The 26,992-nt window shown below is 40.7% G+C and overlaps 1 protein-coding gene across 1 annotated transcript in view; it reads left to right on the forward strand.

The window, feature by feature from the left end:
* Positions 1–560: 560 nt before the first annotated feature.
* The window catches only part of MYO5C (myosin VC), a 151,464-nt gene continuing 125,032 nt past the window's right edge, over positions 561–26,992 (forward strand). The window contains exon 1 of the mRNA XM_036736356.1: positions 561–633. Within this exon, the coding sequence (XP_036592251.1) occupies positions 607–633 (27 nt within the window). The 5' untranslated portion in view covers positions 561–606. The remainder of the gene's footprint in view (positions 634–26,992) is intronic.

Raw genomic sequence — 26,992 nt, forward strand, 5'->3', positions numbered from 1 at the left:
CCACCTGTGGCTGGTTACCCTCCTTCTCTCAGCCCGTATGACCGAGAGAGCTCGGCTCCCATCCTAACATTCCTCACAGCCAATAGAGAATTTCCCAGCCCCCAGGCTCTTATGGACCAATCCCAGGGAATAGAAGTTCTTCTAGTCTTCATCCTTCTCCTCTCCTCGCCAACTCTTTATTATCCCCAAGAAACTTCCCCGAACACCTGGGCGGAACTACTCGCAGGTTCTCCCACTTCGGAGCTCAGTAATGCCAGGAGCGTCTTAGTAGCTGCTCTGGCGTTCTGGCACAGACTGATGCTCTGGCCCATACTTTGCTTCAGAGGCCCACCTTCAGACTGAGGTCCGGTAAGTCGGAGCACCTGGAAGCTCGCGCCCCGCCTCTCTTTGCTCCTCACCTCGCCTCCTCCCCCTGGAGCCGCTCTCCAGGAGCTCCGCCCGGGCTCGCTCGGCTACTGGGACCTTGCCAATCTCTTGCGGACTCCCCTCCCTCCAGCTGCCCGAGACACCGGATTCTTAACTCCTCCGCCTCCTCCTCCCCTATCCCTGGGGAGCGCAGCTCAGGTTTCGGGGGCTCTTGCTTCCGGGAACTCGACGGTCGACCCCATGGCAGTGGCTGAGCTGTACACGCAGGTAGGGTGGGCTGCGTGCATTGGGGAATGGGGGAGTTTTTAACCCAAGATCAGTTGGGGCCAACGCGAATGCTGACTGTACCTAAGGCACCTGCCGGGAGAGGTGGGGAGGGGCGGGGCCAGGCCGGGCCAGACCAGGGGACCGTATGGAACCGTTGTGTACTGAGCTTGGAACCCGGGTGCTGGGGCAGGATCTGCCCCTCTGGGACCCTTCCCCTCCGCCACCCGAGGACCGAGCGAGTCGGAGGCCAAACTTGCATCTGCAGGTTCTCGGGGTTAACTCCGGGGTCTGGGCTCACCCCGAGGCCCCGGCCCAGGAAGGAAGAGGGTTGGCCAGAGTTGGGCAAGTCAGCTGGGAACAGCTGGGACGAGGTGGGCCTTGGCAGCCCCGCGGGAGAAGTTTCTGACTCCCGGGCACTTGGGAGTTCACCATCCAGGAGGATCCCCTTCTGTAACTGCTCCTGGGGTCCGTCAAGTTCTTGCTGCCTTTTTGCGTGATCTGCGTCAAGTCCAATAAACTATTTTAAGCCCTAGTATGTGCAAGGCACAATGTAAGGCTGGAGATAGAGAGCCAGTGAAATGAAGGTGAGTAACAGTAGCTGCCCTTAGAAAGCTTACATTCCACAGGAGAAGTTCCTTTCTCTGGTGTCTCCTCACTCCCTCTTCTCGGAAGTAGACAGGTCAGCCTCCAGGAATTTAAATATTTACATATATGATGTAAATACAGATACACACCCATACACATACATCTATGCAATACACACACACGCACACACACACGCACACACACATACATGCTGGCACCAGCCTGTACCAGAACCGATTGTTAAAATTTCAGTGCGAGAGGTTTGTTTTGTTTTCATTTGGGAAACAGTGCAAATCAGAGTCGGATTTATTGTTTGGCTGATTATCTAGTCTTGAGAAAGTGATAGAGAAAATATTAATAAAGCAGATAAGACTCAAGTGTGGCCTGCACTTTTGGAGAGCATGTTGTTAAACATTTACCAGGTAACACATTCAGCTTCATTAAAAGCCTCGATCTGGGCCCCTGAGCTTAAATACAAAGAGGAAATACAGGTAACCCAGCTGCCAGGCAACAGCACATGAAGGGTCAAAGGAAAACTAGCCTCAGGACCTTGCCTCCTGGAGGTACTTTTGAGAAGTTCATTTCTAGATTGGATGAGACCTATTCTGGCATTCTGTAGAGTTGCCCACAGTCTCTCAATTATTAATGGAAGAGGAAATGAAATGCTTCTGAGATTAGCTTAGTTGCTGATTTGAATAAAATATTAATTCTGTCTCTGCCTGAAAGACCTAAAAACCCTGAAGATAATATTAAGATAAGTGTAAGGAATTGTCCATTGGTGGTGCAGTGGATAGAGCACTGAGTCCAGAGTCAGGAAGACTCATCTTCCTGAGTTCAAATCTGGCCTCAGACATTTACTAGCTGTGTGACCCTGGGCAAGTCACTTAACCCTGTTTGCCTCAGTTTCCTCATCTGTAAAATGAGCTGGAGAAGACAACAGCAAACCAGTCCAGTACCTTTGCCAAGAAAACCTCAAATGAGTTTACCAAGAGTCTTGACAGGACTGAGATGACTCAACAATGACGACATAGGTTGATTCTGGAGACACAAAGGCAAAAGGAATAAGTCCCTTCCTTCAAGGAATTTATATTCTATCTGATGAGACAAATTATACTTTGAATAAGTAGATACAAAGTGAATGAATGACAAATTTGGGGGGGCATTAATGGCAGGGGTTGGGGTTAGGAAAGTCTTACAGGAAATAGTGCTCAAGCTGAACTAGGAAGAGAGCTGGAGATTCTAAGAGGTAGGGGTGAGTATATTGCAGGTGTGGGCCTGTGCAGAGCCATAGGGACGGCGGCTGGAATGTCACATATGATGGACGGTAGGTTAGCCAGTTGGACGGGGAGTGTGGAGTCCCTGAAAGGGATTAATGTATAACAAGTTTGTAAGGTAGACCGAGGCCAAATGGTGACATTCTTTTTTTGGGGGGGGGGTAATTTAATTTATTTAATATATTTAGTTTTCAGCATTGATTTTCACAAGAGTTTGAATTATGAATTTTCTCCCCATTTCTACCCTCCCCCCACTCCAAGATGGCGTATATTCTGGTTGCCCTGTTCCCCAGTCAGCCCTTCCTTCTGTCACCCCACTCCCCTCCCATCCCCTTTTCCCTTTCTTTCTTGTAGGGCAAGATAAATTTCTACACCCTATTGCCTGTGTATCATATTTTCTAGTTGCATGAAAAACTTTTTTTTTGTTTTTGAACATCTGTTTTTAAAACTTTGAGTTCCAAATTCTCTCCCCTCTTCCCTTCCCACCCACCCTCCCTAAGAAGTCAAGCAATTCAACATAGGCTACATGCGTATCATTATGTATAACCCTTCCACAATACTCATGTTGTGAAAGACTAACTATATTTTGCTCCTTCCCAACCTATCCCCCTTTATCCAATTTTCTCCCTTGACCCTGTCCCTTTTCAAAAGTGTTTGTTTTTGATTACCTCCACCCCCATCTACCCTCCCTTCTATCATCCCCCCTTTTTCATCTTCTTCTTCCTTCTTTCCTGTGGGGTAAGATACCCAATTGAGTGTGTATGGTATTCCCTCCTCAGGTCAAATCTGATGACAGCAAGATTCACTCATTCCCCCTCACCTGCCTTCTCTTTTCTTCCTACAGAACTGCTTTTTCTTGCCACTTTTATGCAAGATAATTTACCCCATTTTATCTCTCCCTTTCTCCCTCTCTCAATATATTCCTCTCTCATCCCTTAATTTGATTTTATTTCTTTTAGATATCATCCCTTCATCTTCAACTCACCCTGTACCCTCTCTCTCTATATATATATACACATACATACACACACATATACATATATATTTATACACACACACACACACACACACACATATATATATATATATATATATATGCATATTCCTTTCAGCTACTATGATATTGAGGTCTCATGAATCACACACATCATTTTTCCATGTAGGAATGTAAACAAAACAGTTCAACTTTAGTAAGTCCCTTGCGATTTCTTTTTCTTGTTCTTTTTCTTGATTACCTTTTCATGCTTCTCTTGATTCTTGTGTTTGAAAGTCAAATTTTCTATTCAGCTCTGGTCTTTTCCCTGAGAAAGCTTGGAAGTCCTCTATTTTATTGAAAGTCCATATTTTGCCTTGGAGCATGACAGTTTTCCTGGGTAGGTGATTCTTGGTTTTAATCCTAGCTCCATTTACCTCCGGAATATCGTATTCCAAGCCCTTCAATCTCTTAATGTAGAAGCTGCTAGATCTTGGATTATTCTGATTGGGTTTCCACAATACTCAAATAGTTTCTTTCTGGCTGCTTGCCGTATTTTCTCCTTGATCTGGGAGCTCTGGAATTTGGCAACAATATTCCTAGGAGATTTCTTTTTGGGATCTATTTGAGGAGGCGATCGGTGGATTCTTTCAATTTCTCTTTTGCCCTGTGGCTCTAGAATATCAGGGTAGTTCTCCTTGATAATTTCTTGAAAGATGATATCTAGGCTATGTTTTTGATCATGGCTTTCAGGTAGTCCAATAATTTTTAAATTATCTCTCCTGGATCTATTTTCCAGGTCAGTACTTTTTCCAACGAGATATTTGACATTGTCTTCCACTTTTTCATTCCTTTAGTTCTGTTTTATAATATCTTGATTTCTCATAAAGTCACTAGCTTCCACTTGCTCCAATCTCTAATTTTTAAGGTAGTATTTTCTTCAGTGGTCTTTTGGACCTCTTTTTCCATTCAGCTAATTCTGCCCTTCAAGGCATTCTTCTCCTCATTGACTTTTTGGAGCTCTTTTGCCATTTGAGATAGTCTATTTTTTAAGGTGTTGTTTTCTCCAGTGTATTTCCCAGTATTTTTTTGGGTCTCCTTTAGCAAGTCATTGACTTGTTTTTCATGGTTTTCTCGCATCCTTCTCATTTCTCTTCCCATTTTTTCCGCTACTTCTCTAACTTGCTTTTCCAAATCCTTTGTAAGCTCTTCCATGGCCTGAGACCAGTTCATGTTTTTCTTAGAGGTTTTTGTTGTAGTCTCTTTGACTTTGTTGACTTCTTCTGGCTGTATGTTTTGGTCTTCTTTGTCACCAAAGAAAGATTCCAAAGTCTGAGACTGAATCTGGGTGCGTTTTCACTGCTTGGCCATGTTCCCAGCCAACTTACTTGACCCTTGAGTTTTTCAGCGGGGTATGACTGCTTGTAGAGTGAAGAGTACTATGTTCCAAGCTTGGGGGATGCGCTGTTGATTTCAGAGCTATTATTCCTTCCTCCAAAACCCCCAACCCGGACTGGACTTAGATCTTCAGCAGACTCTGTACTCCTGCTCTGATCTGCCACTTAATTCCTCCCACCAGGTGGGCCTGGGGCCAGAAGCAACTGTAGCTGTAGTTCTGTAGTTGCCCCACCTCCGCTGCCCCCAGGGCAGTGGCTGAACCTCGAACTCTTTCCGCTCCCCTCAGCTTTTCCCAATAACCTTCTCTGTTGTCTTTGGTGTTTGTGGGTTGAGAAGTCCGGTAACTGCCACAGCTTACTGATTCAGGACACTAGGGCACATTCTGCCCGGCTTCTGGTCTGGTTGGTCCATGCTGCCCATGCTGGGCTCTGCTCTGCCCTGCTCCCAGCTCTGTGTATGAAAGACCTCAACCAGCAACCATCCAGGCTGTCCTGGGCTGGAGCCCTGCTTCCCTCTGTTATTTTGTGGGTTCTGCAGTTCTAGAATTGGTTCTAGAATTGACCATTTTTTAATAGGTTTTTGAAGGGACTTGGTGCTGCCATCTTGGCTCCGCCCCCAAATGGTGACATTCTTAAGTGTGTTTTGTGCTTTGGGAGGGCAGGTTGTGAAACATGGTTTTTTGTTTTTTTGTTTTTTTAATTTATTTATTTTCAGTTTTCAACATTTATTTCCATAAGTTTTAAATTTCCTCTCCCTCTCTTCTCCCTCTATAAGAAGGCATGCAACCTGATATGGGCTCTACACATACATTCCTATTAAACACATTTTCACATTAGTCATGTCACATAAAAGAATTATAATGAATGGGAGAAACCATGAGAAAGAAAATAAAACAAAAGAGAAAAGAGTGTGCTTTGCTCTGCATTCTGACTCCATAGTTCTTTCTCTGGATGTGGATGGCATTTTCCTTCATGAGTCCTTCAGAAAAGTTTTAGGTTCTTGCATTGTTGAGAAGGACTAAGTTTATCAAAATTAGTCCTCACACACTGTGGCTGTAACTGTATACAATGTTCTCCTGGTTCTGCTCCCGTCACTCAGTATCAGTTCACATAAGTTTTTCCAGGTTTTTCTGAAATCCATCTGCTCATCATTTCTTATAGCACAATAGTATTCCATTACATTCATGTACCACAACTTGTTCAGCCATTCCCCAATTGATAAGCATCCCCTAGATTTCCAGTTCTTAGCCACCACAAAAAGAGCTACTATAAATATTTTTTGTACATGTGGGTTCTTTTCCCATTTTTATGATCTCTTTGGGATACAGCCTTAGAAGTGGTATTGCTGTATCAAAGGGTATGTGTATTTTTATAGCCCTTTGGGTATAGTTCCAAATTGCTCTCCACAATAGTTGGATCAGCTCACAGCTCCACCAACAACGAATTAGTGTTCCAACTTTCTTACATCTTCTCCAACATTTATCATTTTCCTGTTTTGTCATGTTAGCAAATCTGATAGGTGTGATGTGGTACCTCAGAGTTGTTTTGATTTGCATCTCTCTAATCAATAGTGATTTAGAGCATTTTTTCATATGACTATCAATAGCTTTAATTTCTTCCTCTGAAAACTGCCTGTTCATATGCTTTGACAGTTTATCAATTGGGGAATGACTTGTATTCTTGTAAATTTGACTCAGTTCTCTCTATATTTTAGGAATGAGGCCTTTATCAGAGACACTAGTTGTAAAAATTCTTCCCTAGTTTTCTGCTTCCCTCCTAATCTTGGTTGCATTGGCTTTGTTTGTATAAAAACTTTTCAATTTAATGTAATAAAAATTATCTATTTTGCATTTCATAATATTCTCTATCTCTTGTTTGGTCATAAGTTTCTCCATTCTCCATAAAGCTGACAGGTAAACTATTTCTTGCTCCCCTGATTTGTTTATAGTATCAGCCTTTATACCTAGATCATGTACCCATTTGGACTTCATTCTGGTATACAGTGTCAGATATTGGTCTATGCCCAGCTTTCCCAGCAGTTTGTTAAACAGTGAGTTCTTATCCCAGAAGCTGGAGTCTTTGGGTTTATCAAACACTAGATTACTATGATCATTGACTGCTGTGTCTTGTGTTCCTAACCTATTCCACTGATCTAGCCCTCTATTTCTTAGCCAATATCAAGTGGTTTTGATGATATTTGCTTTACAATACAATTTAAGATCTGGTATGGCTAGGCCACCTCCCCTAGCATTTCTTTTCATTAAGTCCCTTGATATTGTGGATCTTCTGTTCTTCCAGATGAATTTTGGTATTTTTTCTAGCTCTATAAAATAATGTTTTAGTGGTAAACATGGTTTTAAATGCTAAACATGGGAGTCTGAATCTGATTCTAGAGGTAATTGGAAACCACTGAAGTTTATTTTGATGGGAAAGTAACATGTCAGTGCCATGTTTTAGGAATGTCATTTTTCCACTATGGAGAAGATGGACTAGAAAGGGGGGAATATCTCCTCCAAGCACGAATATTGATTAGGAGTCTATTGCCATATTTCAGGTGCGAGTTGATGAGAGTCTAAACCAGAGTGGTAGACGTGTCAAGGGAAAGATGGGGATGCCTGTGATGGATGTTGTGGAAGGAGAATCAACAAAACTTGGTATCTCACCATTGGGTTCATTTTAAATTATGTTTACATATAGAATTGTGTGATTATCTACTGACTGACTGTTGTCTTAAATTACCATCTTGTATCTCTCCCTTTCAAAGCCAGTCTCCTAAATAAAGTCATCTACTCACTTTCTCCACTTATTCTCCTCTCAATCACTTGTCGATCTTTTGCAGTCTGGCTTCCAACCTCATCACTCAAGAGAAAATGCTTGATCCAATGTTACCAGTCATTTCTTAATTGTCCAATCCAACAGCCTTCTCTTGATCCTCATCCTTTTTGACCTCTCAGCAGCATTTTACACTGATTACTCTCTCCTGTGTTGCTACCTCATTGCCCCTTCCTGGTCTGTTTTGATGGATCAGTTAACACTCATTTATCAAGAACTTATTATGTGCCACTGTGCTGCATGCTGGGGATACAAGTACAAAGAATGAAGCAAACCCTACTCTCAATAAGCTTTCCTTCGGTGTATTGCCATCTATATTACACTCCCTAACCATGAGTATGCTACCATGCTCTATCCTCTACCCTTCTTTCTCCTTACATTCTCCCTTGGTGCCCTTATCAGCTCCCATGGGTTCAGTTATCACCTCTATACAGACTGCTGTACATCCAACCATAATCTTTCTCTTGAGCACCAGTTCTGCATCACCAACTGCCTGGTAGACATCTTGAACTGGATGTACCTTAGGTGTTTTAAACCCAGTATATCCAAAACAGAATCGATTATCTGTCTTAGTTCTGCCCTCTGGAAAAACATGAAATAAACCTCATGCTGCTTTCATCTGATGGCCTTTCAATTGTAAACAAGTTAGTCAATTCAATGAGCATTTATCAAATGCCTCTAATGAGCAAGGCTAACTTTACAAGGACCCAGGTATACAAAGACAGAAGAAAAACTGTCCCTGCTCTCAATAAGCTAACAATTGTCCCATGGGTAAGTGGAGTAAATATAGCTCTAGATTTGAAATCAAGAATATGTGAGTTCAAATCCTGCCTCAAACATTTGCTGTATGACCCTGGGCAAGGGACTTGATATCTCTGGGGCTCAAATCCCTCATTTGGAAAAAGAGGGAGTTGGACTCAGTGAATTCTAAGGTCCCTTCTAGCTCTAAATCTGTGATCCTATGATAAGTAGGTACAAGATAATTTAAGGAAGGAGAGGGGATCAGGAAACATTCCAAGTTGGAAGTGGAACATAAATAAATCTAGGTATTCTAAAAGACAAGTGAAAAGGTAGTATATTTCAGCCCTACTCAAAGGCATGGAAGTGGGAGGTAGAAGGCCAAATTCAGGGGAAAGATAATTAAGACATTTGGCCAAAACAGGCTGAAAGTAATGTGAAATAAGTCTAAGAAGGTAAAGCTTCAGAATGTGACATCAAATTGTGAAGGATTTTAAATGGCCAGGTGAAGAAGTTGGTATTTTTCATAGTGGCTATAGGGATCCACTGAAGGTTTTTGAGGAGGAGAGTAACCTGGCCATACCTGTGTTTTAAGATGATTTTTGGCAACCCTGTGGAGCATGGATTGGAAAGGGGAGACCAATTAGGAAGTCATTGCAGAATATGATATTGAGGTTGCAAATCTAGGTTATGAGAAGGATGGAAGTACCCTCAACAGAAATGAGAAACTTTGGAGAAGTGTTAAGTTTAAATGGGGAGATAACGAGTTCTGTTTTTATGGTGTTGAGTTTGAGATCCTTTGAATTATCCAAATGGAAATGGCCAACAGCCATTGGGCATCTAGGTGGCACAGTGGATAGAGTGCCAGGCCTGGAGTCAGGAAGACTCTCTTCCTGAGTTCAAATCTGGCCTCATACACTTAGTAGCTGTGGGTCCCAGGGCAAATCACTTACCCCTGTTTGCCTCAGTTTCTTCATCTGTAAAATGAGCCAGAGAAGGAAATGACAACCCATTCTAGTGTCTTTGCCAAGAAAACTCCAAATAGGATCATAGAGAGTCAGGAATGACTGAATGACAACAACATAGCAATGAGAGATTGGTGTTCAGGAGAGAGGTTAGGGCTGGATAGGAAATTACCTACCTAGAGATGCTAACTAAACTCAAGGGGCCTGAAGAGATTGTAATGAATAGAAAGTGAGAGAGAGTAAAGCAGGCCTAGGACAGAAGCTTGGGGGACAAGAACCCCCCAATTAAGGGACAGAACACAAATTACAATCCAGAAAGCATTATGAAAAGGGACAATCAGGTCTCCATTAACTCTTTTTCCCAGGCTCATATTGCATAATTTCCAGACTTCTTACCATCTGTCACCTTTCTCTGAAGACGTTCCAAATTGGCCTTGGACCCATTGCTTCAGATATGATCTGAAATCTTCCTACAGTAGAATGATACCCCTTTGTTGGATTGGGGAGATACTCATCTCCAGAATAAGGACAGTCCAAGGTACTAGGCCCTTGAAGATCATCTTAGGCAAAGAAGTAAAATGACTGCTCCCTGGGGATGACTGTTAGCTAAGAGGTACACCAGGCCTGCAGGAACAAAACAGATTTTTGTCTGAAGTAAGAGTCTGAAGGTTCAGAAATACCCATCATGACTCCATCAAGGAATCTGTAAAAATGTCAATGGAGAGACAAAGATAACTCTCAACAACGTGTCTTTAGCTGCCGTCGATCTACTAATCAGCATCTTCTGGGAATGGTTCTCCAGTACACCTAAGTATTTTATCAATGAGCCCCATTATAGTACACAAGGCTGTTATGAGAGACATTGTCAAAGGCTTCTTAACACCCAGATGCATGACATTTAAGGAATTTCCCTGAATTACTCATCTTTTACCCCTTAAAAATCTACCCCAAAGGCTATCTAGTGTAGCCCCTTAATTTTATAGATGAGGAAATTGAGGCAGAAGGAAGTGACTTACCCAACTACACACAGAAAGTGTCAAAGGTGGGATCTGAAACCAGGTCGTCTTACTTCAGAGCCAAAGATCTGTATCAAGATCGATGGATTTCCAAACTGGCTTTTTTAAGCACTTTCTGATTTTTAGGTAATGTTAAAAAAATGTGGGGCCATGTTTTACATTATTTATGAAAAGCACAAAATATGCACTTGTTTTGTCCCTACTATGTGAAATGTTATTCAAGTCTACTACTACAAAAAAAAAAAATTGCTTGTACTCAATTTTGGAGGATTCATTAATTTATTAGAGCCATCACTTCCAGGAAGCTAGTTTAGGCCATTCCAGATAAGCTCTTCACACACTCATGTCAAATGATTCTTTTGAGAGTAAGAATAAAGGGAGAAATTAGTGCATGTGGGTGTGTTGGCATTACCTGAGAACATATTGATCCCTAAGGTGCTATGGTGAAGGAAGAATTTGACCATTTACAAAAACCTGCTCTAAGCAAACTACTTTGTGTTAATCCTTTACAGGAATATTCTGGGGAGGGGGAAAGGGGAAAACTCTTTTTTATTCTTCTTTGTAGGTTTCTTCTCCATATCACCTAGAGAGGCCTAGTCAAGTCATGGACAGAGGGCTGACCTCAAGCTAGGAAGACTTGACCACCTATGACACACACTGGCTGTGTGACTCTAGGCAAATCTCTTAACCTTTCAGTGTCTGGGCATCTCTCTTAAGACAATAAGTTGCAGAAAAGGAAGGTGCCAACCTGTGCTAGTGGAGGAAATTCTTCACCAGTGGCTCCCTCTACCAGTGAAATCGTCATAGGTACATCCCCTTCTACATCACTTAGGCCTGTGTTTTGTGGGCCACCCTTTCTTACATGCTCTAATTTAATGAAAGCATCCTGAAGAAGTGATACCCTTTAAAGAACTGATCATGCTCTTTGCATGGGCTCTATTGACCCATCACATCTCAAGTGTGCATCATCACTTCTTCTCTATATGTGCAAAGGAATGAATCATCTCCTTTTAGGCAGGAGAATGTAATGGAAGGAGAGAGATGAATGGGTGTAACTTAATACGGGGCTGAGTAAACCATGTCCTGTGTTTACTTATAAGGCAGGGTTTCAGTCATGTTGATCTAAATTGACTAGTTGCATTTGCCAATGGAGGCACCAGAAATTGCAAAGATATAGTCAGACTTTGGGGGAGTGGGGAAATCTAGGCAGTGAAGAGATTGGTCTTCCCCACTCGAAACTGAAGCAAATTTACCTTGGAATACTGACAGCCTTCAGGAACTCCTTCAAACCACGTCCACCAGAAAATTTAATCAAAGTGGGGGAAAATAAACACAGAATTATTGCTTTGAGTGCAAGCCCACCACCGGAGCATTTAGCTTTTCAACTAAACATTTGTAATTTATACTTGGACTCTGTTCACGGATCACGCAGTTTAGGTAGTGAATATTGACAAAGCCCATCAGGCCATGCTGTTATTCAGTCATTTTTCAGCTGTGTCTGACTCTTGGTGACCCTATTTGGGGTTTTCTTGACTGGAGTGCTCTGCCATTTCCTTCTCCAGTTCATTTTACAGATGAGGAAACTGAGGTAACCAGGTTAAGTGACATGCCCAGGGTCACACAGCTAGTAACTGTCTGAGAACAGATTTGAACTCAGGAAGGTGAGTCTTCCTGACTTCAGGCCAGGTACTCTGCACCATCTAACTGCCCTAAACAGGCCATACTGAGGATGTTTCAAAGTTTCTCTCAGTTTAAAGGTTCTCCTGAGCATGAAATAAACTAGCATTTCCAGGCTGTAACCAAACATTATGATCTATTGAAAATTAGTTCCAGTAGAACATTGAAGAGAACTATGCCCTTGCCATTGACCTCCTGGTTCAGAATTTTGTTGGTCATCGAATACCAGTATTATTATAAAGCTTATTTGTTATATACTATGCTAACAATATAGGAAGGCATGGTAGCGAAGTAGAGTTGGCCTCTGGAGTCAGGACAACCTGGGTTCAAGGTCCACCTCTGACACAAACTGGCTTTATGACCCTGAGCAACTAACTTAACTAGTCATCCCCATTAAGATGACATTCCATTTACTCTGTAGGTATCTATTTTTTTTATTGTCGTTTAGTCCTTTTCAGTCATGTCCAATGGTTCGTGACCCTTTTTGGCAAAGATACTAGAATGGTTTGCCATTTCCTTCTCCAGCTCATTTCACAGATGAGGAAACCGAGGCAAATAGGTTAAGTGACTTGCCCAGGGTCATACAGCTAGTAAATATCTGAGGCCAGATTTGAACTTGTTTTCCTGATTCTGGGCACAGTGCTCTATCTATCCTGCCACCTAGCTGCCACGCATCATACATTTCTATTAATTTACATGCTGTCTTCTCTATTAGAATGCAAGTTCCTTCAGGGCAGGGACTGTTTGCTTTTCTTTGTACCTCCAAGGGCTTAACACAATACCCAAACACTTTAAAAATGATTGCTGCCTAGATTAATTTCTTGGCACCCCAGGCATCTGTCTCTAAGACTGTACGTTGCACAACAGTTTACCGATCTGCTTTGGCAGAGGGAGTTTCCTCACCAGGGAAATAGACAAATATACATGTAGCAGGTACCCTAGTCCCGCCAACTCCCCCCATCCCCCCCCCCCGCCAGAGCAAGTCTGGCAACACCACCCTATCAGAGTTCTATGGGCACCACTGAGAAATTGGGTGTCACTTCTGTAATGCTATTGGCTCAATCTCAAATTCCAGGGTGTTCCCCCCACTGTTAGCTGCCAGTAACTAGTTATTCCAGTTCCATTTAACCTGAGGGTTCTTAACCTAGGATCCATGGAAATATCCATTTATTTCATGCTCAGGAGAACCTTCAAACTGGGGGAGATTTCAAAATAACTCCATTTGACCTGATTGGCTTCATTTTCACATGCTAGTACTTTGTGAATATTCACTACTTAAACTGTGTGATCTGTGAATGGAGCCCCAGTCTAAATTTTAGTAGCCAAATCTACTATTTAGCAGAAAAGCTAAATGCTGGGGTGGTATGTCTACACTCAAAGCAACAATTCTGTGGCCCCCACCTTCACCTTGATTAAATTGTTCTTGTGGACACAGTTTGACAGAATACCTGAAGGCTATATCCCAGGGTAAACTAGCATCAGTTTCTGAGTGCGGAAAAAAACAGCTTCTTTACTGCCTAGATTCTGCCCCCCAAAATCTGAAGATATCCTTTCAGGGGTTCTATGAATTTGAATGGAGAAAATATATCTTTATTTTCAATAACCTATAACTGAAATTTAGCATTTTCTTCAGTTATGAATTTTTTAAAAAAATGATTCCACTGAGAGACCCATAGACTTCTTACCTCAATGCCAAAGGAGACAATGACACTCAGAAAAGCTAAGAACCCTTAATTTGACCAATTAATGTCAATTAGCTTTTACAAAAGGATATTTACCACGGCAAGAACAGAATTATAAACATTCCCCCCAAACACTTCAGAGCACATTCTCTCCCCACCACTTCAGTCTCGGGAGATAGTTGGGTGAAACTTAATGCAGTTTGTACAGAGCTTTGGGTCACATCAAGTTCTTATCTACATTCAGTTTCACCGCTGGAAGAGGCCTCGTCCCATGTATGGCTGAACTGGGTATTGGAGGTTGCTCCTTGTTACTTTGGTCCTCAGAGCTAGACTCACTGTCTAGCTTGGCATAGACTCCACTCTGGAACTCCTTGTCGCTTATTTTCCTGGCCTTTTGAAACTCACAAAGTCATGGTTTCCAACCTCCTTTACCCACAATGAAAGAACAAACAATGAGGCCACATATTGGCTTCAATTGAAGAGGGGCCAAGATCTCTTCCCTTATGACAATGTCTCTCTTCTCTTGCTGGAATACGTCCCAGCAGGAAGAAGTCAGCCAAACAGAAGTGATAGGTTTTGATTAGTGCCTTTTGACTAGTGCCCAGTCCTGCTTACACAACTGCAGCTAAGCAAAGAGGCTCCTGTTCACCGTGGAGTGAGAAGACCAAAACCAGTTATAGGATGTCCATGCAGCAATCACATCAGTCAAACGCTTTACTTATCAAGATTGGGCTCTTTGGGAAGTCCCCTGGTTACATTTGTGATACTCAGATTCATCTCCGGCTCAGGGTAATCGGGGCCAATCCCCTGTTAAGTGGATAGAAAACAAGATTGTTGTTCATCCTTCATCCTCAAAGAGGACCAATGATAGTGAGAGAGATAATATATTATTAAGGGTTTATTATGTGCCAGACTGTGTGCAAAATGCTGAGGATACAAATACAAGAAGCAAGCTAGACTTGCCTTCAAGGAGCTTACATTCTAATGGGTCAAATAGCTCATAGAAGAGCTGGAATGGGGGATCACATATGAATAGTGGTGGCATGTTTGGAAATGGTGGTCAGGGTGCAATGGAGTTCTGGTTCAGGCAAGACAAGGTAAAAGGCCACCTATCAGAGCCCACAATGGTTCCTGAATCAGATTCCGTGGTTACTGGAGGAGGGGAAAGAAGGGAAAACAGTGACAGCTGGCATTTGGTGACATTCCATGAAACTGGTGATCTTGAAGTGGGATGTAAGGAGCTCCCTGCACTGATTAAATCAGAGGACCAGTCCCCCAACACCCAAATCAGCAACTGTGGGCAATTCTGTGGTATTTTTCATTTAAAGCACTTAAAAAAAACCTTGAGTTTTGTAACCCAGTTGTGAGAAGATGATGATATTACAGTGATTGGTTTAGTCAGGGGGAAATTGAGGAAGGAAATTTGTTACCCATCAGTGATATTTATCCCACTGGGGAGAGGAAAAGGAATTCTCTATTTGCAGTTTTGTTTGTATACTGTCTTCACCTATTCATGTATCTGTGTGTATCTATGTCTTTATCGTATATGTATATACCTGAATGAGTGGCAGGTTATTTTTAATATTTTATGTTACTTTTTTCACTGATTAAGCATTAATTTTCTCTTCTTCTCACCTTTCCTCCATTAGAAAAAAAGACATAAAATCCCTTTAATAAATATGAAATCAAGCAAGACAAATTTCTACATTGCCCAGATCCAAAAACTATATGTCACATTCTGCATTTAATTACATCTTTTCTCTGTCAGGAATTAAGTAGCATGTTTCCTCATGGATCTCCTGGAATTGTGGTTAGTCTTTGCATTGATACTTCCAAGCTCTGTTAATGAAGTCTTTCGGTTCTTTGTCTTTACAATACTATATTGTTATATGAATTGTTCTCTTGGTTCTGCTTACTTCCCTCTGCAACAGTTCATTCATTTTGCATTTCTTTAAAACCATCCCTTTCATTTCTTATGACACATTATTCCATTACTCTCATCACACACTCACACACACACACACACACACACACACACACACACACAATTGTTCAGCCATTCCCCAATCGATGGACATTCCTATCAGTTTCCAATTCTTTGCCATAAACATTTCTGCACATGTGGGTTCTTTTGCTCTTCCTTTGATCCGTTTGGGAAGTGAATAGTAAATTTTCCAAATTTTTTATCCCTAGAAAATTTTGCTTTGTAATTGCTCATTTATCTTGTTACCTATTCTGTTTTAATTTAGTTGTCGGCATGCTCTGTACCTCTCTGGCACACTTGTCCCCTTTCTTGTTTATGTTCAATTCAACAAGAATTATTAATCATCTACTATGTGACAGGCACTGAGGATAGGACAGCCAGAATGAAGATGATCTCTACCCTCAAAGACCTTAAATTTTACTGGAGGTGAGGCATATACATCAGTCAATCAATAAACATTTATTAAATGCCTACCGTCTGCCAGGATAGAGTGGAGCCTAGAGTCAGGAAGATCTGAGTTCTAGTCCAACCTCAGACACTTAGTAGCTGTGTGACCTTGGGCAAGTCACTTAATCTCTGTTTGTCTTAATTCACTGGAGAAAGAAATGGCAAACTACTCCAGTATTTTAAACCCCATGGACAGTATTGACATACTGTCATGAAAAGTCACACATGACTGAACAACAACAATGTGCAAGGCACTGTGCTAAGTATTGGGATACAAAAAGAAGCAAAAGACATTCCCTGACCTTAAGGAGCTCACATTAGAATGGAGGAGACAACATGCAAACAAATATATACAAAACAAGCTATATAGAGGATAAATAGGGAATAATTAAAAGAAGGAAGGCACTGGAATTAAGAGGGAGTGGGAAAGGCTTCCTGTAGAAGGTAGAGTTGTAGTTGGGACTTAAAGGAAGCCAGGGAGGTCATCAGTCAGAGTGGAGGAAGGAGAACATTCGATGCCCGGGGGACAGCCAGAGAGAAAGCTCAGAACCAAGAGATGGAGTGTCTTGTTTGTGGTACAGCCAGGAGACCAGTGTCACTGGATCCAAGAGTATGTGTAGAATAAGGCATAAGGAGCCTTGAAAGGTAGATACATAGATAAGGTAGGTACCTAGATAACACAACTCCAAATACAAAGAATGTATGAGCAATTTCATTGTGTGGGAGGGGAAAGCTAATAATTAGGGGAGAGTTGTTGGGAAGACAAGTCACAGCCAGGTGGCGCAGTGGATAGAGTGCTGGAGCAGGAGGCAGAAAGACTCTTCTTCCTGGATTCAAATCTGGCTTAAGACATTTACCAGCTGTGTAACCTTTGAGGTTGTTGAATAGGTGGACTCGACTCAGGCTGGTCCCTTCTTAGTTTAGAGAATGAAACGGAACATCCAGAGGTCATTCATCAGTTTAAAAAAGGAGGTCTGTTAGCCATAGGATATTCAACAAGGATTCCTGCAGCATTTAATTTGGATATATACTTAATAGCTCACTTCCTTGTGATCTGGTCAGCAGGGCAAGGTGTGGTGACTTCCAGGGCCTTGGGCTATCTACCATCCATGGAGTCTAAAGGATCCCAGTTCTATGTGTATCTGTCTTTTTTAGACCCTTATATAACCAGCAAGCTGAATACGGCCAAAAGGAAGTTATATCTATGTTACAATTGAATCTTGGAGATAGCTTCTTTGCCTTTTAGGGAAAGAGCTAGCCTAACCTACATGGTAAGGGGAGAGGGAAACTCTGAGGCTGTGATCCTATTACAGATAGGTAGTATAAATATTATCATCTCCCTTTTACATGTGAGAAAAGTGCAGCTAAGAGTGGTTGTGACTTGGCCTGCAAGTATAGTTCAGAAACAAATCTTTGGAGTCCAAGACACCAAGTCTGGCAATCTTTCTAGTAGGCTATTCTGCCTTTCATGGAGTGTCTACACCTCTGGGCGGTAGCTACCCAACCGAAAAGAATTGATCATATGCCAGGTATAATTGTAAAGTGGGTCAATTGTTTTCTTTGACAACTGCTACTTGACCTTTCTAGTACCTTCTTACTCCTTTTAATGCTTCTTCTCATACATCCCACGTCCTCATGGTGCTTCTTCTATAAGATCACCAACCTCCTCTTCTTTCAGCTCCTCTGTTCTAAAGCCACTCCTCCATCTTCTTGGGGACCCATGTTAGAGATCTGTTGTCTACCTCCCCTTTTCTTTATCTAGAATCAGTCACTCCCTGGCTCAACAATCAAGAGGCTTGGTCATGTCCAGAGGGGATAGCCCCAGATCCTTGTGCAATTCTGTCTGCTCTTTGGGGATTTCATAGAATTGTAATAAAATGCAAAATAGTCTAATTTTTATTTGTCCACTCCCAGGTTAGGTTTAACCATTTGTTAGAGTTTGAGATCTCTAATATAAACCAGGAAGGAAACCTCCTAGCCAGTTTACCTGGTCAGAGCATACTAACTGTGACCAGAACACATATAAGGAAATGAGCATGCCTGGGTTGACCACAGATGTTTTATGTGAAAACAGGATCAAAAATAATAAAAGATGTAACAAAAGAACAAGTCATAATGGACACCTGTTAAATAAGCAAATGGAAGGAGAATTGGAGAGAGAAACTTCTGTGGATTTCCCTCACTGTTCTCACAGAGGGGACAGATATCTCCCAAGGGAAATGTTGATCGACTTTGTCGTAAAGTGGGAGTCTGAAGATGCAGTCTGTCTATGTCTCTTTCTTCCCTCTTCCCCACCCCCCACCAGAGGCTGCTGCCACCCAGAGGTAGTTACTTCCTAGACCTTTCAAGTTCTCACAGGGTCCTCTATTAGCAGAAAGGAAATAGAGACAAAGCAGCCAGAGCCCCACAAAAAGCTCCTTTGTGTAAATCCTCCAATCCTGACACATGGGCATATTCACCATGACCCTAAGGTAGTGTTGGACTCTATCTCTCTCCATTCCTGCCTGGTGTAGAGAAGCCAGGAGAGCATTAGCTAGGATCTGTCTACTCTTTAAACAAATGTGGTATCCCACACCCTTGCTTCAGGAGCAGGGTGAAGTACATGGCTGAGGGACCTCTCAGGGTATTTTACATTATACCAGCACACCAAACCTTTTCATCAGCAGATCACCAAATAGCCAGAAGTAGGGTCCCCATAACCTCCTACATTATCAATTAGAACTAAACAGAAAATAGCTACACAAGCTCTGTATGACCCACCAGAAGAGCAAATTTGAGCATGACCTTGTCATACAAAAAAGGATAAAGATGAGAAGATCTTGACTGAGATTCCAGTAGCTCCAACCTGCCCTATTTAAACAAGCTGTCAACTCTGAGAAGTAGAAATGGGGACTGATTCTGACTATACCGTTTCTTAGAGCAGTTTAACCAATATAAGCTTGAAGCACAGGTGGATGATGGGAGAAACAGATGAATATGGACATGGACTTGATTAGGAATTAGAAGACCTAAGAGCATGTCAAGGCAGAGATTGGCTGAGGCGTAATGCAGCAGCTGGATTCTTTTCCAAGAGGAAGAGTTCTATATTCTTTCTTAGATAATGTCTATTGTACTTTAAAATTGTATCCATGTGTTTTCTTGTAGATAATAGAGCTTGATGTTTTTTTTCTATCTTGTCATTGAGTTAGCAGATGTGAATAAGAATTAAAGTAGTCTCCAAATGAATAATAGCTATTTTGAAGTTTAACATGCCATGAATAGCTGGAGGAACTTATCTCTTGCAGCTAGAAAGTTGTCATCCATCAGGAATAAGAATTTCTTTGTCCCAAGTATACTTCCAGAAGGATTGTACCACTTTTACCTATGGCAAATATGATTGGTTGTTAGTGGTGAGGTGGTTGTTTTTCATATGACTCGACAAATTACTCTGATGTAATAGAATAGTCAAGGCATATTTTTAATCTCTAGGGCAACTAATATTGCCTTACACCAACTTTTCTATGTCAGTCCTTGTTTTCAGAGAGCTTTTCAATCATTAGTAAGCCAGCAACCCACACATCATGAACTGAGTTAAACTCATCCAGAAGTCTAAGTAAGTGAAACTATCTTATTCAAAAAAGAATCAGAATTGTAAAACAAGAAGGAAACATAAAGACTACCTAGTTCATCTCTTTTCTTTTGCAAATAAGGAAACTGAAACCCCAAAAGAGACCAGTCATGTCTATGGAATATGAATAGTTTTTTCGAAATTAGGGAAGTGTTCGATCATTGTTTTAGAGGAAAAAATCCTTAAAAATTGTTCTGATCATTTCAGTTAATTATTTCACTACTGAAATGCTACAATACTAATTTAGTCTTTTCTAACTGAATCCTTTTAATATCCTGATTTCCCTTGTTATTAGTTTTTCCTGCCCAGACCTCAAAATTATATTTATTTTGTATACACTTTGGATTTAGTTATCTGCTTATATATTGTATCCATCCACCAGTAGAAGGTTAGCTCCCTGAAGGTAGGGACTGTTCATTTTTGTCTTTAACCCAAGCTAATAAGACGTGTTCCTGGTACATAATTATTACTTAATGAATACCTGTTAAATATAATTGATATTAGAAAAAATGTCACAGGAAAAACCAAGTCAATGTGGTCATTGTATTAGTGATAACCAGGAGTGGTTTTTCCAGCTTTTCCCACATATTCTATTTTAGAAGAGAAATGGAAATTATGACATCAGAGATTTAGAACTGAAAGGGACCTTAGAGGTCATTGAGTTCAACCCCCTCATTTTACTGATGTGGAAACTGAGGGTAAAGTGACGTACCCATAGTTACACAACTAGTTCGTAGTTAAACCAATCAACCAATAAACATTAAGAGCCTACTATGTGCAAAGCACTGTGCTAAGAAGTGGGGATACCAAAAAAGGAAAGGCAGTCCCTGCTCTCAAGAAGCTTACAATGTAATGAAGGAGAGACACCATGCAAACAAATATGTACAAACAAGCTATAAACAGGATAAACAGGAAATAACAGAAAGATGATGCAAAAACTAAGAGGGTTTGGGAAAAATTTCCTGTAACATGTGGGATTTTGGTTGGGACTTCAATGAAGCCAGCATGGAGGACAGTCAGGGAAAATGCCCAGAGCTGTGAGGTAGAGTGTCTTGTTCATGAAACAGCCAGAAGACCAATGTCACTGGATTGAATAGTATATGTCTGGGATTTAGGTGTAAGAAGACTGGAAAGGTAGGAGGGAGCTAGGTTACAAGGGGCTTTGAATGCCAAACAGAGTGTTTTGTATTTGATCCCGGAGACAGTATGGAGCCAGTGGAGCTTATTGAATATGGTCAGCATATTTTTTTTCGATATTCAGTATGTCCAGTTTTTGCCTCAGTTGACTTTTTTAAAGTGATGGGAGAATCAACTTGCCTTATTCACTGGGTTCATTTGTTCCAGGGAGCTGTGGGGAGGAAGAAGGGATAGTGGCAGTGACAGTGATTGGGGCTCCTTTCTATGGATTATAAAGGCTAGAGAGTAGCATTGAGTGGTAGCAAATAGTAAGTGTAGGTGATAGGAAGGCCTGTGTTCAATTCCACCTTTGACATAAACTGATAGGTTTGTATATACCTTTGATATATCCTGACAGTGGGCCAGATCACTTAATGTCTTAACCTTTCTAAGAGTAAATTGAGGGATTTGATCAGTAACAGTAGAGGGAATTTTTCACTAGGCACTCCCTATACTAGTGGTATCAAATTAAACTTGAAATGGGGAGGGGTTGGAGAAACATACATTAGGATCCCTGTGAGCCACGTGTTGACTTGGAAAACCACACATATCTTTATGTACCTATCTACCTAGATAATACATACATGCATGTATGTATATGCATATACATATATGTATATGTAAATTAATACATTGATACATTAAAATCAGATAAGAACTTCATTTTAATCCATTTCAACTGGGCTTGAGAGTGTTGTGCACCAAAAGGTGGCTGGTTTGACACCTTTGTCCTACACCAACTAAAATACAGGTGGGGGGGAGAGGAAAAGGGGAGGTGGTTGTGCTAGAAAAAAAAAAGAAAATCTCAGATAAAATACTACTAAGATTTGGAGCAGTGAGTAGAGCACTGGCCTTGGAGTCAGGAGGACCTGAGTTCAAATCCGGCTTCAGATACTTGACACACTTGCTAGCTGTGTGACCTTGGGCAAGTCACCTAACCCCAATTGCCCTGCCTTCCTCCCTCCAAAAAAAAAGAAAAGAAAATTTAAAAAAATACTACTAAGATTCTGCTTTTTAAAATGTCATGTTCGTCTCAACATTTTCAGACAGTGATTATTAACATTTTCCGTGGAAAGCAGTCTGGCAGAAACGAGGTATAGACCAATATCTTACTCCATTTACCCAGATAAGGTCAAAATGGATACATGACCTAGATATAAAGGGGGATATCAAAAGTAAAGTAGAAAAACATGGAATATATTACATATCAGTCTTATGGGTAGGAGAGGAATTTTGAATAAGCCAGAGATAGAGAATATTGTCAAATGTAAAATGGACAATTTTGATTACATTCTATTAAAAAGTTTCTGTACAAATAAAACTAATATAGCCAAGATTACAAGGAAAGCAGAAAATTTGGGAAAAAACAATTTCTTGGATAAAGGTCTCATAGCAAATATATAGAGAACTTTGTCAAATTTATAAGAATAGGAGTCATTCCCTAATTGATAAATGGCCAAAGGATTTGAACAGGCAGTTTTTCAATGAAGAAATCAAAGCTATAGTCATATAAAAATGCTCTAAATCATTATTGATTAGAAAAATGCAAATTAAAACAATTTTGAGATATTATCTCATACCTAGCAGATTGGCTGTAGTGATAGAAGGAGAAAATGACAAATGGAGGGGATGTAGAAAAATTGAGACATTAATACACTGTTGGTGGAACTGTGAACTGATCCAGCCATTCAGGAGAACAATCTGGAATTATGCCCAAAGAATTATAAAAATGTATATTCTCTTTGACTCAGCAATTCTATTAGGTTTGTTTCCCAAGGTGATTAGGAAAAAAAACCCTGTATATTCTAAGATATTTATAGCATCTTTGTGGTGTCAAAGAACTGGAAATTGAGGGGATACTTATCAGTTGGGGAATGGCTAAAAAACGTTGTGGTATATGATTGTGATGGAATACTAGTATTTTATAAGAAATGATGAACAGGTTGGTTTTAGAAAAACATAGAAAGACTCACGTGAAATAATGAAGAGTGAAATGAGCAAAACCAAGAGAACATTGTATACAGTAACAGTAATATTGTTTGAAGAATAACTGTGAACAATGAAGCTATTCTGACTATTGTAAATATTCCGATCAACTACAAAGGACCTATGAAATAAGATGCTATCTACCTCCAGAGAAAGAACTGATAAATAGAAGCATGCATTGTATGGTTCAACATATCTATATCTACATCTGTGTCAAATGGTGGCCCTCTCTAGTGTGGCGTGGGAAGGAAGGGAGGGAACTTAAAATGTAACAAATAATAAATTAAATTTAATTAAAAAAACTTTTCCCCCTTTCTGATATTTTTGTATAAACTTACTAAGTCTCCTATTTATAAACTAAATTGTAAACTCTGGTAGGGCAGGGCCTGAGTCTTTACTTCTTTGTGGAACCTTTACAATGCTTAACCAAAGGTCTTTCACATAGGAAGTGTTCAGTAAATATTTATTCAATGATAAGGCTTCCATCTCGGTTTTCAAAAGTCTGTTCATTTATATAAAAATATCTAAGTAATGACTCATGTGTTAACCTTAGAAGCATACAGTTTGTAAACATCAAAGATGAAATCATCAAATTTCTGGGTGGGAAGGAGTAATTAAATGTGGTCAAAAGCATTTGTCAAGAATAGTTTTTCTGAAACAATGATTAAACCCTCCAGCCATTTTCTAAGAACATTTGATTTATTTTCCTTTTACTAACTTTCTCAATTTTTATCTTGCCCCCATTTTCACACCTACTACACCTTTCCTTGTGTGTGCTGTTCCCAAAGTATTACTTCACTGACCATTGAGCAAATATCTAAGGACTGTATGGTCCTATTTTTATTTCTAAAGCTAAAGGGCCCTGAACTGCTTCTGAGCAACTGGTTGAACATCTATGGGCGAGGACTCTGAACCTCAATAGCAAAATTCAAGCACCTTGTGGTTGTGTCCCGGTTTGGGTCATTTCCAGATGAGCTGCAATTTGTAACTATTTGCTTCAGTCTTTGGTTAGGATAGGGGTGGTTACCTGCAGCTTCCAGGAGGACCAGGACTGCTTTGGTATTTTCTTTTCCTTGATAATCCATAAGGAGCAGCTCCACTTACTTATATCCCTAGCACCTCATACAGAGTGTCACAGATACCTAACCCACCTATTCAGGCCCTCGTCACCTCTACCCTGAACTACTGAAATGGTCTACTATTTGGTATTTCCTCTTCAAGTCTTTCCCTACCCCAATCCAACCTCCCCACAGCTGCTACTGAAATTATTTTCCTGAAGTATAGATCTTGGCTCTTCTTTCTTTTCTTCTCTCCTTAATAAACTCCAGTATCTCCTTATTGTTTTTAGAGTAAATTATCAATTCTGTTGGGCTTGTAAAAACTTCCATCACAGTTACCCCAGCCTAACCTTTCCATTCATTTTGTCACTGACTGTCCTCATCAACTCCTCCTAGTTTCTCTGACTTCAAGTCCTGGCTAAAATCCCTCCTGCTACCTGAAAGCTTTCAAAGCTCCTTAATGCTTGTGCCTTCCCTCTGTTAGCTATCTCCCATTTACTCTGTTTATGTCTTGTTTATATATAATTGTTTGCGTTTTCTCTCCCCTATTAGACCATTGACTCTTTGAGAAAAAGAGACTATCATTTGCTTTGCTTTGTATCCCCAACACTTAGTACAGTACCTGGCATGTCACTTAATATGTTTGTTGACCGACAGACTGACTCAAATCTATGGTCTAGCCAGACTGGTCTATGGTCTTCCCACAGAGTACTCTGTCTCCCAGCTCTCTATCTTAGCCCTAGTCATCTCTCCTTGGAATGCACTCTTCTCACTTCCACCTTCTAGAACCCTTCCTTCAACACTCAAGTCAATCACCACCTTCTACATGAAGCCTTTCTCAATTCCCTCAACTATTAATAAATCCTGCCTACTCAAACCGCCTTTTATTAATTTTGTGTTTATTCTATATGTTTTTACATATGGACCTACTACTTTTGAAGTTGTTGAGAGAATGGACAACATGCTGGTGTATAGAATAATACCAGAAAGTGATATGATTCCTATGTAAACAATCCATAGACTTTATCGATTGCCCATAGGAGAGTTAATTGAATTCCCTGAGGAGTGAGAGAAAAGTAACAATGAGCCAGTAGTTAAGAAGACTTTAAGGTAAAGACAATATCTACCTGCTATATAAGTGGGCTCTCTGAATTAGATAATGGCTAAGAAAGTGATACGTCTAATGAGGAAGATGCTGTGTACAGAAATGAGAAAAACTTGGCTAAGACTAAGCTGGACCCCCAGTCCAGTTGGTCAGTCAATAATCATTTATAGCACTTACTATAGAGGTGCTGTCTTAAGTGATGGGCATACAAAGATAGGAAAAAATACAATGGCTGCCCTCAAAGAGCTCACATTTTAATTGAGGAGACAACACACAAATGGGGATGTTTATACAAGACATGTATAGTGCAAATGAGAGGGAATCTCAGAGGGAAAGTACTAGCAGTTGGGGCTGGGGGAAGGGGAAGACCTCTTACCTTTGTGGGCAATTGTGATTTGAAGGAATCCAGGACGTGGAGGTAAAGAAAGAATGCACTTCAGGTATGGGGGTCAGAGAGGGAAGAAAGAATGTTGTGTGTGAGCAACAGCAAGATGATCAATATAGCTGGATCATAGAGTACATGGAGAGGAGTAAAGTGTAAGAAGACTGTAAAGATAGGAAGGAGGCGCTTGTAAAGGGCTTTAAAAGTCAAATAGAGGATTTTATATTTGTTCCTGGAGGCAATAGGAAGCCACTGGAATTTATTGAGTATAAGCAAGAAGAGAGTACTGAACCCATAAATAGTGCTTTTCCTGCCTAAGATTTCATTTTTATGGACTTATAGGGAAAAGAGAGAATTTACAAAGCTTCAATAGGATCATCAGTCCACACTTACTAATGAATAATGGAGATATACATACAGAAATATGAGTACGTCACAAGGGTGCCAAAGCCATTTGACCTCTGACTAGACTAGACTAATAGAGGATGTTGCAAGAGAAACTGGAGAAGTGATTGCTTATGTGCCCAAATGTTTCTGATGATGAATTATATCCAGTGTTGCTTTGTGCTTTTAGAAGTATAAATACGTACTATATATCTATTTTTTAGGTTTCTTATTTTTATTTATTTTATTTTTAATTTATTTTAATTTTATTTTTTTTAATGCAATTTATTTATTTAACATATTTGGTTTTCAGCATTGATTTTCACAACATTTTGAATTACAAATTTTCTCCCCATTTCTACCCTCCCCCCCACTCCAAGATGGCTTATATTCTGGTTGCCCTGTTCCCCAGTCAGCCCTCCCCTCTATCACCCCCCTCCCCTCTCATCCCCTTTTCCCTTCCTTTCTTGTAGGGCAAGATAAATTTCTACGCCCCATTGCCTGTGTATCTTATTTTTTAGTTGCATACAAAAACTTTTTTTGTTTTTGAACATCTGATTTTAAAACTTTGAGTTCCAAATTCTCTTCCCTCTTCCCTTCCCACCCACCCTCCCTAAGAAGTTGAGCAATTCAACCTAGGCCACACATGTATTATTATATATAACCCTTCCACCATACTCATGTTGTGAAAGGCTAACTACATTTTGCTCCTTCCCAACCCATCCCGCTTTATTGAATTTTCTCTCTTGACCCTGTCCCCTTTCCAAAGTGTTTGTTTTGATTACCTCCACCCCCATCTGCCCTCCCCTCCATCATCCCCCCGCCTTTTATTTTTTTTTATCTTCCTCCCTCTTCTTTCCTGTGGGGTAAGATACCCAACTGAGTATGTATGGTATTCCCCCTCAGGCCAAATCTGATGAGAGCAAGGTTCACTCATTCCCCCCTCACCTGCCCTCTCCCCTCCTCCCATAGAACTGCTTCCTCTTGCCACCTTTATGCGAGATAATCCACCCCATTCTATCTCTCCCTATCTCCCTCTCTCAGTATGTTACTCTCTCATCCCTTAATTTCATTTTATTTCTTTTAGATAT

The sequence above is a fragment of the Trichosurus vulpecula genome, chromosome 8, assembly GCF_011100635.1.
Source record: "Trichosurus vulpecula isolate mTriVul1 chromosome 8, mTriVul1.pri, whole genome shotgun sequence".
Classification (NCBI taxonomy): Eukaryota; Metazoa; Chordata; class Mammalia; order Diprotodontia; family Phalangeridae; genus Trichosurus; species Trichosurus vulpecula.